Here is an 11552-nt window from a genome sequence, read left to right as displayed (position 1 = left end):
TTCCAACTTCAATTTCTCGCAACAATCGGGGGTTTGAGAGGAAAGGGAAACTCTATCGCTCTTTTTCTTCTCTCTTGGCAGAAATTCACTCAAAAATATGAAAGAAATGAAGTGGGAGAGAGAGAGAGCACAGGAATTATGCAAATAAACCCTCAAATCATCCAGTGCGGATCACTCACCCGCACTGGAGCTGAGTGCGGACACACTCAGCACTCGGCTGATCCTTCCAGCGCCTTCCAGAGAAAAAGGACAGGTGTCGGTGCGGGCCATCCATCCGCACCCACCATCAGTGCGGACGCACTCAATACTTGGTGTTATTCTTCAGCACAATTTGGAAAAGTCTGAGCCTAGTGCGGACGCACTGAGACTCCAGTGCGGGTCGGCCACCCGCACTCAGGACTTGGTCAGAATTGGAGGAAAAGAGAAATTGGAATCAGTGCGGGTCATCCATCCGCACTCACCATCAGTGCGGACGCACTCAAGACTTAGAGTTATTTTTCAGCAAAATTTGGAAAAGTCCGAGCGTAGTGCGGGTCAACCCATCCGCACTCACAGAAATTTCAAAGGCAATTTAAGGAAAACAGAAGTCAGTGCGGGTCAGTCACCCGCACTCATCACCAGTGCGGACGCACTGGACCTAAAAAGGTTCAGAACTTCGAAATTTCGACGCGGTTTCGATTCACACTTAACTTACTTATTTAGAGAAACCTTAATTAAGGTTTAGACTTTCATTTTGTTAGAACGGTTTTCGATTCTTGCTTTTAAATCATTAAAAATTTATTGTAAAAATTCGTAACATAACACTCACTTATATATACTCATAATTACTCTATTACCTTAAATCTCATCCCTCTCTACAATTGGATCAGCTCTTTAGACCATCTTCGCGCTCCGATGTCCGGATCTACTCACCCGCACTCCGATCAAGAGGGTGTAGAGATTCAATATTCTGAGCTCCGACGATACCACACTGTCGGCTCCAATCGTCTCTACTCGGCTCTGGTCCCTCCTCTCTCTCTCTCTCATTCTTCTCTCTGCTCAAGAAAGTAGAGCCGAGAGAGAGGGGAGGAGCTATGTCAAAGGAGAGCTCGAAGAGTGAGAAGAACGAACTAGAGGAGAAAATTGGAGTAGAGAGGAGAAATGGCAACCGCGGCGGCTAGGATTTTGATCACCCAAATATGACTGGAAGCTAATTTTACTGAGTTATGCTAGTGCTAAGGAAATAGGAATTCAGATCCAGCGCAATACATGCATTGAATTCCAGTCGCTCGGCTAGGAGCTAATTTTACTCTGTGTGTGTACCTGAAAGAATACAGATGCAGAAAATAGTATACCTCACAGGGGGTTTTGCTTAAACTATACAAATTTGAGAAAAGAGGTTTACAGGCTTCACTGAGATAAATATATATGAGAATCAACTTGTATCTTAGAAAGTTCCTGTTTAAACTAGTGATAAATTTTTAAGAGTGAGTCTATGGTACTATGCATATTACGATTTGTTATCGTGCTACGGTTCTATATTCGAGTTTTCAAATCCTAACGATCGATCCGAACCATTCATCTTGTTCTCCATATTAATATGTGTTTGGAGACCAAATTTTACATTTTTTTTTATTTTTTTAATATTTTTTTAGATTTATTGAAAATCACTGCTTTTGGATGGTTCGGAATTTTCAGATCAAGTGATTTTCTAAATATCTAAAAAAATAGTAAAAAACTTTCAAAAAATATAAAATTTGGTCTCCAAACACATTAATATGGAGAACAAGATGAACGATTCGGATCGACCGTTAGGATTTGAAAACTCGAATATAGAGCCGTAACACGATAACAACCCGTGATATGCATAGTACCATAGACTCAATTTTTAATATCTGCTAGAACAAAGAAAAAGCTGCTTTCGTAGAAAATCCATAAGCACTTCATTTTTCATAAAATCTCAAATATTATACGATTTTTAAACCATTTCAAAGTGTGGAGGTCAACCATTTTTTAAAACAGGTTTACTGAAAAGATAACAGCAAAAAGTTTCAAATGCTAGTTAATAATTAATAATTAATAAATTAATAAAAATTTGAAGTGATTGATTTATAATATAAAACAATTACGCTTTTCATAAAATTGGAATATAGATAAAAAAAAATAAGTCTACATCCAAAAGATAATAAGAGGACAAACAGAAACAAATAAGTTTAAATTAGACTTGTTGGGGCCAGCTCAAAGAGAGGCGCCCTTTAAAAATTAATGTATGCTGCTTAAATGTGGCGTGCACACGGTATTCTTTAGTAAAAGGCGAAAGAATAGTTCGCTCTGTGCTCACCACGCAGCTGCATGTCTTATGATAAGCGCAGCAGCAGCTTATTTGTAGGAGCCGGGTGGGGGCGACAATAGATTGTAAAGAGATTGTGGGACTAAAGTGGCGCGTCCTCCCACCTCCCTTGCTGATGTAGTTCCGGAGGGGAGCTTTCCCCAGGATTGCACGAGTTGGGCCCCCTTAGGCCCATTTATTGGTTTCAAAATCTATTGATACTTCAGGCCCAATTGAGGCAACCTACCATTTGAAAATTGTTTAGGAAGGTTTAAGTTGGAGACAGGATTGGATTGGGCCCTTTTTAATTATCAATGGAAATTCTTTTAACGGAGAAATTTTGCTTTCTTTTCAACTTCTCATCTCGCCACTACAAATTGCTGCTTACCAATTTCTCATCTCGTTAGCAAAATAAATAAGTGACAAGATGCAAGACAAATTCAACGGAAATCAAGAACTAATAATTTAATATAATGATTAAAACTACTATTGAAATTAGTGAGTGCAGATGAAGTTGTCATTTGATTATACAGAGATTGTTCCCTCCACATTTTCAATAACATATTTTTTGTCAACAAATTTAAAGTCAAATGTAGAAATCAATCAGAATTACAAGTGCTTGAAATTCTGCGCAATTAGGCAGGATTTATTTTCTTTTAATTGCATTAACAGCGATTGTTTGTCGGTAGATGTATCATGTATGAGGAGACCAAATCGTCTGCCCCCAGAGTCACTGAAGAGTGGGCCCCTAGTAAACAGTAAACAGTAACCAGTTAACTTTAACCCTTTAATAGTAATAAGGCCCACTCCGCAGTGACTCTGGAGGCAAGAATTTTCTGCACCCCAGGGGGCAGGAGATCTGATCTCCATGTATGAGAGAACAATGCTTCGGTTGATTTTTAAATTTTCTTTCTGTTTGTTTTGTCATAATTCATGTATGAATATGCAGCTTGGCATGTATTTATTTTTCCTTCTGCTGTTGTTTGTGTTGTAAAATTTGGATCCTGAATTTTTGTGTTTTGCATCGGCACTTGTATAAATCTTATTTTCTTTGTTTGCGCTAAACCCCAATGAAGCAGTAATTTGAAGATGACTTTTGTGTTTAATAATAAACTCAAAATTGGTTCGTCAAAAACATAAATCCGAAGTTCAACCTTTTTTTTTTTTTTAAAGCTTGGTAGCAACTACCAGATTTTAATTAATAAATGTGTTTACAACAATAAGAGTGTCTAAAAAGAATATTACAAGAATTGTAATCAACCAATTCCAACCCTTCTGACATCAAAACTTGATGTCGAGCTCAGGCCGCTGATTTCCGCACACCTTCAAATTACAGCTAATGAGAAAAAACGTGAATCTCTTTCCTAATTTTTTTTTCCTGCTTTTAGACTGGATATAGGAGTGTCAATGGGTACGATACGGATTGGGTGGAAGCATTTCATATTCGTATCTGTCATGGTAACAAAAAATATATTTACCTTTACCCTTATTTGATAAGTTAACAGAAAAAAAAATATCCTTATCTGTCTTTTGAACACGATACAAATCAAGTAAACAGATAAAAAAAATGACATTGTCATTCCGATTTGTGTTTTTGATGAATTATTTTTCAAAATAAGAAAAATGAATACAACTAATTTGTATACATATTATGAAAATTTAATAAAGTGCAAAATTTAAACGTACCATGTATCATCTCCATGGCTCCATACAAATATATATAATTTTATTTTAAAAATTATCTTATAGAAAAACATATAAGAAATCATCTTTATCCATACTCTTATCCGTTATGATAATAAAAAAAAATATTTATACTTATATCTGATAAACTAACAAAAATAAAATCTTATTCTCGCTCATCTTTTCGAATACGATACGGATTAGATAAACAAAATAAAAGATGTCACACCCCGTTTCGTTAAATTGCTCGCTCCATCTAACTCAATATATTTTAGACCTCATTTGATAGATTAATTCATGACTTAAGTTAATAAAAATCAAATTACTTACTCCATGTTACTCTACATAATTTACACCTCGTTTCGTAATTTAATTCAATGCTTAAGTTAATCTGACTATAACAGTGAACTTTATAGACAGATTACATGAAGTGAATTACTTGACTTTCAACTTTTTCTTTGTAAAAATGAAACAGTAATTAAGCACCAGCACAAAAGCCGAATTCACATCCTCTCAGGTTACCGGACTGAGTACAATTGAATTGGATGGTTCAAAATTGTTCTTTTTAACTTGGAACGAATCTCAAAGCACGAATAATACTGCCCCTCAGTCATTCCGAACTAAATACTTGTGTTGAGTCAGGTACCTGGGAGGATACGGATCCAAGAAAAGCCAGCATGCAACTCATCTAACTCTGCGCATCGACTCAACCCCACTTGCCTTTTGTTCATTCGTCGACCCCACACCTCTTACCATGAGCGCGCAAAAATGGAAGTTCCTGATTCTCACTTCAATTCTTTCCTTCTCGTCCACGTTTCTCTCCTCTACCGGATCTCCAGTGCACCACGAATGGAGAAGTGCGGCGATCGAGGTGGAAGGCGGACCCGGGTCGGTTGTCTGGGTCGTCCAGCTATCGGATCTTCACTTCAGCGTCTTCCACCCGGATCGAGCTCGCGATTTCAGGCGCTATGTCGGATCCACACTTTCTATGGTGAATCCATCGCTTGTTCTCATTACCGGCGATCTCACTGGTTTGTTCAGTTCCTCGTTGAGCTTTCTCTGATAAAAGTTACCTGTCTTGCAAAATGTAAAGCGTTAACAGATTGTTTGACCTCTTTTCCCCTTGAATTGCAATACTGGTACATTTTTTTGTACCAGTAAGACTGTAAGAGTGCTTTGTTTAGCCCAGTTGCCGATATTTTAGTGCTTAAACATCATATTAACTCTCAAATAGTCTCAGTTGACCATTTCACCAAAAAAAGATAAAAATTAGACATTGAAATGAAATTAAGCTGATATCAACCAGCATTTGGTTTTATTTTTCCTCTTTCTGGAATGTAAGACTCAAGTGAGTTTGAAAAAAAAAAATTTGCTCTTTTTGTGTCAATTGTTGTGCTCTCATTAGATGGGAAAAGTAAGGATTTGCTAACAATGAAGCAAGAAGAGAGAGAATGGATGGAGTATGAAAATGTCACAAAAGAAGTGATTCTGGCCAGTGGGCTTGATGAGAGAATATTCTATGATCTAAGAGGAAACCATGATAGCTTCGGCGTACCAGAGAAGGGTGGTGTAAATGATTTCTATGAGAAATACAGCATCAATTCAAGACTAAGGAGGAAGGCTGATATTCAGAGTGTAACTTTAAAGGCAAGTATTTATGTTTATTTTCTCACATATATTTGTACATGACATGTGAACCTCAGTTACTGCAAACATAATAGGCCAAATAAAATGCTCATCCCTTACCATACTGACACACACACACGCACAAAAGACACTATAGAATAAGTTGCGGGAAAAAAAAACAAGCGTCAGATCGGTACCTAGATGGTTAGAAGCTGGTACCAACCAGCAACCTAACTGGTTCAGCCGCAAAATCTCACATTGCAAATCTTTGGCAATAAAAAGGACTGAAATTCTCTAAATTAGCTATTGGCAAGTAATAACTTTTAGAAGTTTTAAGTGCAGACCAGAGATGGGAAGCATCTATTTGTCGGAATTGACACAACATTAGCCACTGCAGGCCTACGTGGGCCCACTAACCTGTTTGGTCACCCGACCAATCAATTACTTGAAACCCTAGACAGAGCCCTTTCACAATGGGACAATTCAAATCAATTCGAAACCTCTCAAGTAACCAAAATTGTATTCGGCCATTTCCCTCTTTCTTTCACAGCATTAACCGAGACTCAGAAAACCCTAAAAGAAGTCTTCTTAAACCATAGTATATCTGCTTATCTATGCGGTCATCTTCATGGAAGATTTGGAAAAAACTTAAAACGCCACCATATAAAGTCTCGGAATGAATATTTCCAATTCAATATCCATGAAGCTACTCTACAAGTGGAAGCAGATAATACTGACAGCTGCCAGAAGAAAAAGAAAGAATTCAAACAGTTTTGGGAGTGGGAAATGGGGGATTGGAGAAGCCACAGAAGCGTCAGAATTTTGGGAATTGATTCTGGAGATGTTTCATTTGTTGATGTCGATTTGAGATATGGTTTTAGGGATATAATCATACTACCAACTTTCCCTTTGGACTCACGATTAATGCAACGCATTTCAGCAGCTGATGATTTCAAATGCCAGAACAAAGAAACCCCCAAAAAGTTTGAAACAATTAGAGCCCTGGTATTTTCAAAACATCAACTTGCATCAGTTGAAGTGAAGGTATATGATTCTAGTTCTGGCACGCTAAACTTAGTTTTAGACTCAGAAATGAAAAAAATGGAAGTGAAGGAGAATGGTAGAGGGGAACTGTATTTCATACCTTGGAATTGGAGATCATTTGTGGATCCTTCACCTGATCGGTACTGGCTAAAATTTGAAGCTACTGATGTAACTGGAGACACCATTTCAACTCCATTGAAACCATTCTCCATAAACGGCCTCAATTCGAAATTGAGCTGGAGTTGGATAGAGTTTATTGTGATGGGCTGTCAGTGGGCCATAATATATTACCCCGCTTTGTGGGCTCTTTTTGCAATTGCTTTTTTGTTTCTCCTGGTTCAGAAACTTTCTCTCTCTTTAACGAATCATAATATAAGAGGCAAGAATTCTAGGGAATATTGGATTGGTGGTTTGGTTTTTTTGTTCACAGAGCTTCCTAGAATGAGTATAGTGTGGTCTTTTTTGTTTGTTTATTTGGTTTATTTGCTCTTACTGCCTTGGTTTTTTGGATATGCAATTACTGATGATGGCAATCTTATGTTCATGACTTACCGAGGTTGGAGCGATGCAACTCTTAATGGTCTAAGAGAAGTAGCAAGAGCTGGATTTCCTGATGTGATGGTTATTACATTACCTCATCTTGTTTGGGTGGTTTTACCAGCAATTCTGGTCATGGCTGGTTTGGCTGCCGAGCGAAAGGTGTATAGGATATTCTATCTCTCTCTTACTGGTAAGAAAGAGGATGACTATGGTAGAGAGCAAAAGGAATGTGCTGATAAGGAACGTATTTGGAGTGGTCGTTGGATCAGGAAGTTCTTACTTGTGGTGGCAATAGCTATTTTCTGGACACACTTGATGGTACTTAAGTTTTTAATTCAACTTATATAATTACTTTTCGTTCCTGTATGACTTGTCAATATAATCCATTGCCATTTTTCATTAAAATAAGGTGACAGCTCCTCCTGCATTGCTTCTTGACCACAGAATAAAATCCGAAAAGCATTCAAAATATCTCATTTGGTCATATCCCAATTATGCATGATAGGTGAGAAATATCACTGTATAGCCACAGTATCAGGCCCTTCCAAGATTTTGCATGCATACACACTATACACTTATACTGACATGGACTGAGTTGGCATTTTCCATTGTATAGGATTATCACCTGTAAAAAATTTCTTGAGTAAATTACAGATTACTCCTAACTGATTAGGAATTTTTTTTTTTTCCATCCTTCAGGAATGCATAGCTCTTGTAAAGGCATACAAGATCAACCCCCTCATTCACGCACCAGTTTACTGCTTTCTGATTCCATCTCTCTTGACCTTTTGTATTTACAAAACCTCATCAATTTAACCATTGAAGAAAAAAGAGTATGTTTCCTATAATCTACTTGGAAATTTTCATCACAAATATATGGAGCCCTTTAGGTTTCTTAGTCTAGATACTTTGTGATGTATATGGTCTCCTAGCTGACTGGCATGTTAGGGCAGAGTTTTGTACTAGTTTTTTTCTTTCTTTTGTAATATTGGTAAGAAGTGAAAGAAATTATTTGCAGTGTAACCTTACCTTTTACTTCTCCATAATTATCAGTACGTTGTGGTTATATATGAATAGAGCCATGTCAATAACTCAATATTAATTTATGAACAATTTAAATTATGCTTAATAACATACGTGCATTGGATAAGCATCCTCAAACCGGATATATTATCTGACCTGACATGTTTTCCCAATTAAAAGTAGGTCACTTCAATATTGCAAACTCTAATATTTAATGTTTTAGGAACAGAGCTGAAAGTTTTGCTCTTTCTCCAATTCAGCCAAGCAAATAAATCATGATTCAACCGTAGTGCTCAATGCAGTTGGGGTTTACCAATTCAGCCTAGCTAGGATTGATAAGTTCCTTTCAGAAGCCCAAATTGGTAAGCTCCTGTCCCAGCAGTTGGGGTCCACATTTTCCTGTCCAAAACCAGTTTGGGCTTCTGGCAGGCCCAACTGGTTAGAATTTTGAAATATAATAATATAGAGAAATTTATATATTTATATATATGCCCCCATAAGAAGTCGAGATTATCTTATTTTTCTCAGCTGGTAATTAGTAGATAAACAAAACTTTATTTATCTACAAGCATTTTAATTTTACTGATCAATCTGATACAATTTATTGCCATTGGATTGAAAGGATTGTATACTGTTGCCTCTATGTATGATTTTGTAAATTTTCAAGGGGTTAAGATCATTTTTTTTTTCCAAAATTTTTTTTAGTTAGCACTCTAATAAACCAGAATTAAATAATTATCATCTAACTAGACAAATTTTAATTGTTACCACTCATGCATATTCAGTCGGCGCACTAAATTAGACTGGTGCAGGACACACACTATTTTGGTACGTCAACTGGATAATGCGCACCAACTTTTTTTTTTTTTTCTTCTTTCGGTTTTACAATTTATTCAACATCTGATGGTCCCATTTGCTCCCTCAGTGAAAATAATGTTTTGATTCGAACAGGTTAGGTCCCATTTATATGATTTTCATTGGCCTACGCAATACCAAGAGCCAGATTCCATATTATATTATTTGAACCTCTAAAGTTTGGCTGGTTATTTGTAAACTTTTTTTTTATTAACTGAGGATACATTAAGAACGAGTCTTTGATCTAGTGACAAAGACACATGGTCTCTATGTGATAAGTCATGGATTCAAAACTTAGATGAAAAAAAATATATTAATTGTAATAATAAGGATATTAAATCTTTACTCAAAATAAAAATAAAAAATTTAGAATGCATCACGGAAGAGGGGACGAAGAGGCTGTCCTCCGACAGAAGATAATAGAACTTGTTTATTTTGTTGGGGTGTTTGGGGGAAGAAATAGGTGATTTTTTCAGGGTGTCAATGACACTATGACAGTTCAATTTTGGAGCATTTGTACGAGGATGTGATGGTCATTTCAGACAGTGAAGAGATTGACAGAGAGGACTTGCTAAATGGCTTCTCGGTTTAATTTCTTTTTATGTTTTAAATTCAAATGTCTTGTTGAAGAGCTAGTATGAAAATTGAATAGTTTGTGTTTTCCTATTTAAATATTAATATTTTGAATTTAATTTTTTGACAACGTTATGATGAAGAACTAAATGCGCATGCTCATGTGTTTAACGTTCATCGCCTTCTTATATTTGTGAATTTTATCTATATTTTGAATGCATGTGTTCAGTCTGATGAACATGTGCATTAAAAAATTGGGTGTTTTTCAAAATTTTAAATTTTAAATTTTAAAAAGAAAAATAGAAGAAATTTTATGCTCCGTATGTATATGTTTATTATATTTGTGAATTTTATTATTTTGAATGCATGTGTTCAGTCTGATGAACATGTGCATTAAAAAATTGGGTGTTTTTCAAAATTTAAATTTAAAATTTTTTAAAAGAAAAATAGAAGAAATTTTATGCTCCGTATGTATATGTTTCAAGTCCAGTAAGATAATTTTTTTCAATAGTCCTGAAATAGTTGAGATTATATATTTAGTTCAGATATGACCAATTTCTTACCTTTTATTAAAATCAAACAAAACAAGTAGGTAGGAGTTTATTTATATAGATAGTCAGGCCAGTGTTGTAAAAAAATCCGTTTAAGCCGATTAATCAACTGATTAGTTGTTGCCGGTGATCAAACTGTCATAGATTTTTTCGACTAATTGATCGATTATTCCCGATTAATCATTTAACGGTACTATGTCCGTCCGACGATTATTCCCGATTAATCGTTTAACGGCACTATGTCCGTCCGACAACTACATACCGTTATTTACAAATGCTACGTAAGGCTCATCGATTTTACTAACTGAGTCACACTAGGGGTGTAAACGGATAAGGATAATCCGCTCCGTATTCGCTCTGTATTCGGAGTTTATCCGTATCTGGATTAAACGAATACGGATAATTTCATGAAGGTGAATATCCGTATCTGAAATTACTCTCAACCAGCTTTAACTTTACTGCTATGGATAAAAGTTGTTATATATTATCCCATATTCATTTCAGTCTTGGTTGTGGTATAAATGATAATACGATATGGTTTTCAATTTAATCTCTTTTTTGCTGGTAATGGTGCTACAATAACGCAATTTTTTTTTCCTTTTTACCTTCATTTCTTCATTCTTCATTATTTTTCATTCAAGACTTTAGTCCGTGAATATAGCAAGACTTTAGTCTCTGCTAAATTAGTTTAAGTCATTATTTCAAGATAACAACAAGTCACTTTTTTGTACCTTGAAGTGCATAACTCAATTATCCGTCAATTATTTGTTTCGTATCCGTATTCAAATTAGTATTCGTTGATTATCTGCTTCGTATCCGTATATGTTTAAGACAAATATGGTTTTAAATTTTGATATTTGTTTACTATATGTATCCGTATTCGTATATGCCCATTAAAAAATGGATACGGATTATTAGTATTATCCACTCCCAATCCGCTCCGTTTTACACCCCCTAAGTCACACTTTGCATTGATTTCCTATAAAAACAAGAGTCCAAATCTGCTGTAATTCCGGGAGGAATTATAGGGTCTTGAAATTCCAATATCAACCGTCTATTTTTTCAATGCATAGATCTCGAAAATATTATAAAAAAATAAGTTTTCATGCACACATCTCGAGAAAGACCAATGACTGAGATCGGAATTACAGGTCCTGAAATTTCCCAAGAATTACAGCAGATTTATTTTCTAAAAACAATCATAGTGGTGGGCTATACTTTATACGAATTGACCAATTAAAATTGAATGATCATATAAAGTACCTTTTAAAATATAAAATGTACACAATAATTTGTAATAGAGATTTTGGATATAGTCTGAAAATTTGGAATCTCTTCCGTGATTATAC

The 11552-nt window shown here is 35.7% G+C and overlaps 1 protein-coding gene and 1 non-coding gene across 2 annotated transcripts; one reads left to right on the top strand and one right to left on the bottom strand.

The window, feature by feature from the left end:
• Nucleotides 1-2213: 2213 nt before the first annotated feature.
• On the bottom strand, nucleotides 2214-2329 carry LOC144576016 (U5 spliceosomal RNA). The gene has a single exon (XR_013518581.1). It is a non-coding gene; the product is annotated as a U5 spliceosomal RNA (small nuclear RNA).
• Nucleotides 2330-4687: 2358 nt separating this feature from the next.
• On the top strand, nucleotides 4688-8218 carry LOC144575372 (Calcineurin-like metallo-phosphoesterase superfamily protein). Its single transcript, XM_078325479.1, has 4 exons — nucleotides 4688-5022; nucleotides 5397-5638; nucleotides 5960-7519; nucleotides 7901-8218. Exons 1-4 carry the CDS (start codon nucleotides 4746-4748, stop codon nucleotides 8015-8017), a joined length of 2196 nt encoding a protein of 731 aa, XP_078181605.1. The 5' UTR covers nucleotides 4688-4745; the 3' UTR covers nucleotides 8018-8218.
• Nucleotides 8219-11552: the final 3334 nt, after the last annotated feature.

This window comes from Carex rostrata, chromosome 24, assembly GCF_964058835.1.
Source record: "Carex rostrata chromosome 24, lpCarRost1.2, whole genome shotgun sequence".
NCBI lineage: Eukaryota > Viridiplantae > Streptophyta > Magnoliopsida > Poales > Cyperaceae > Carex > Carex rostrata.
This window is presented reverse-complemented; position numbering and strand designations above follow the sequence as displayed.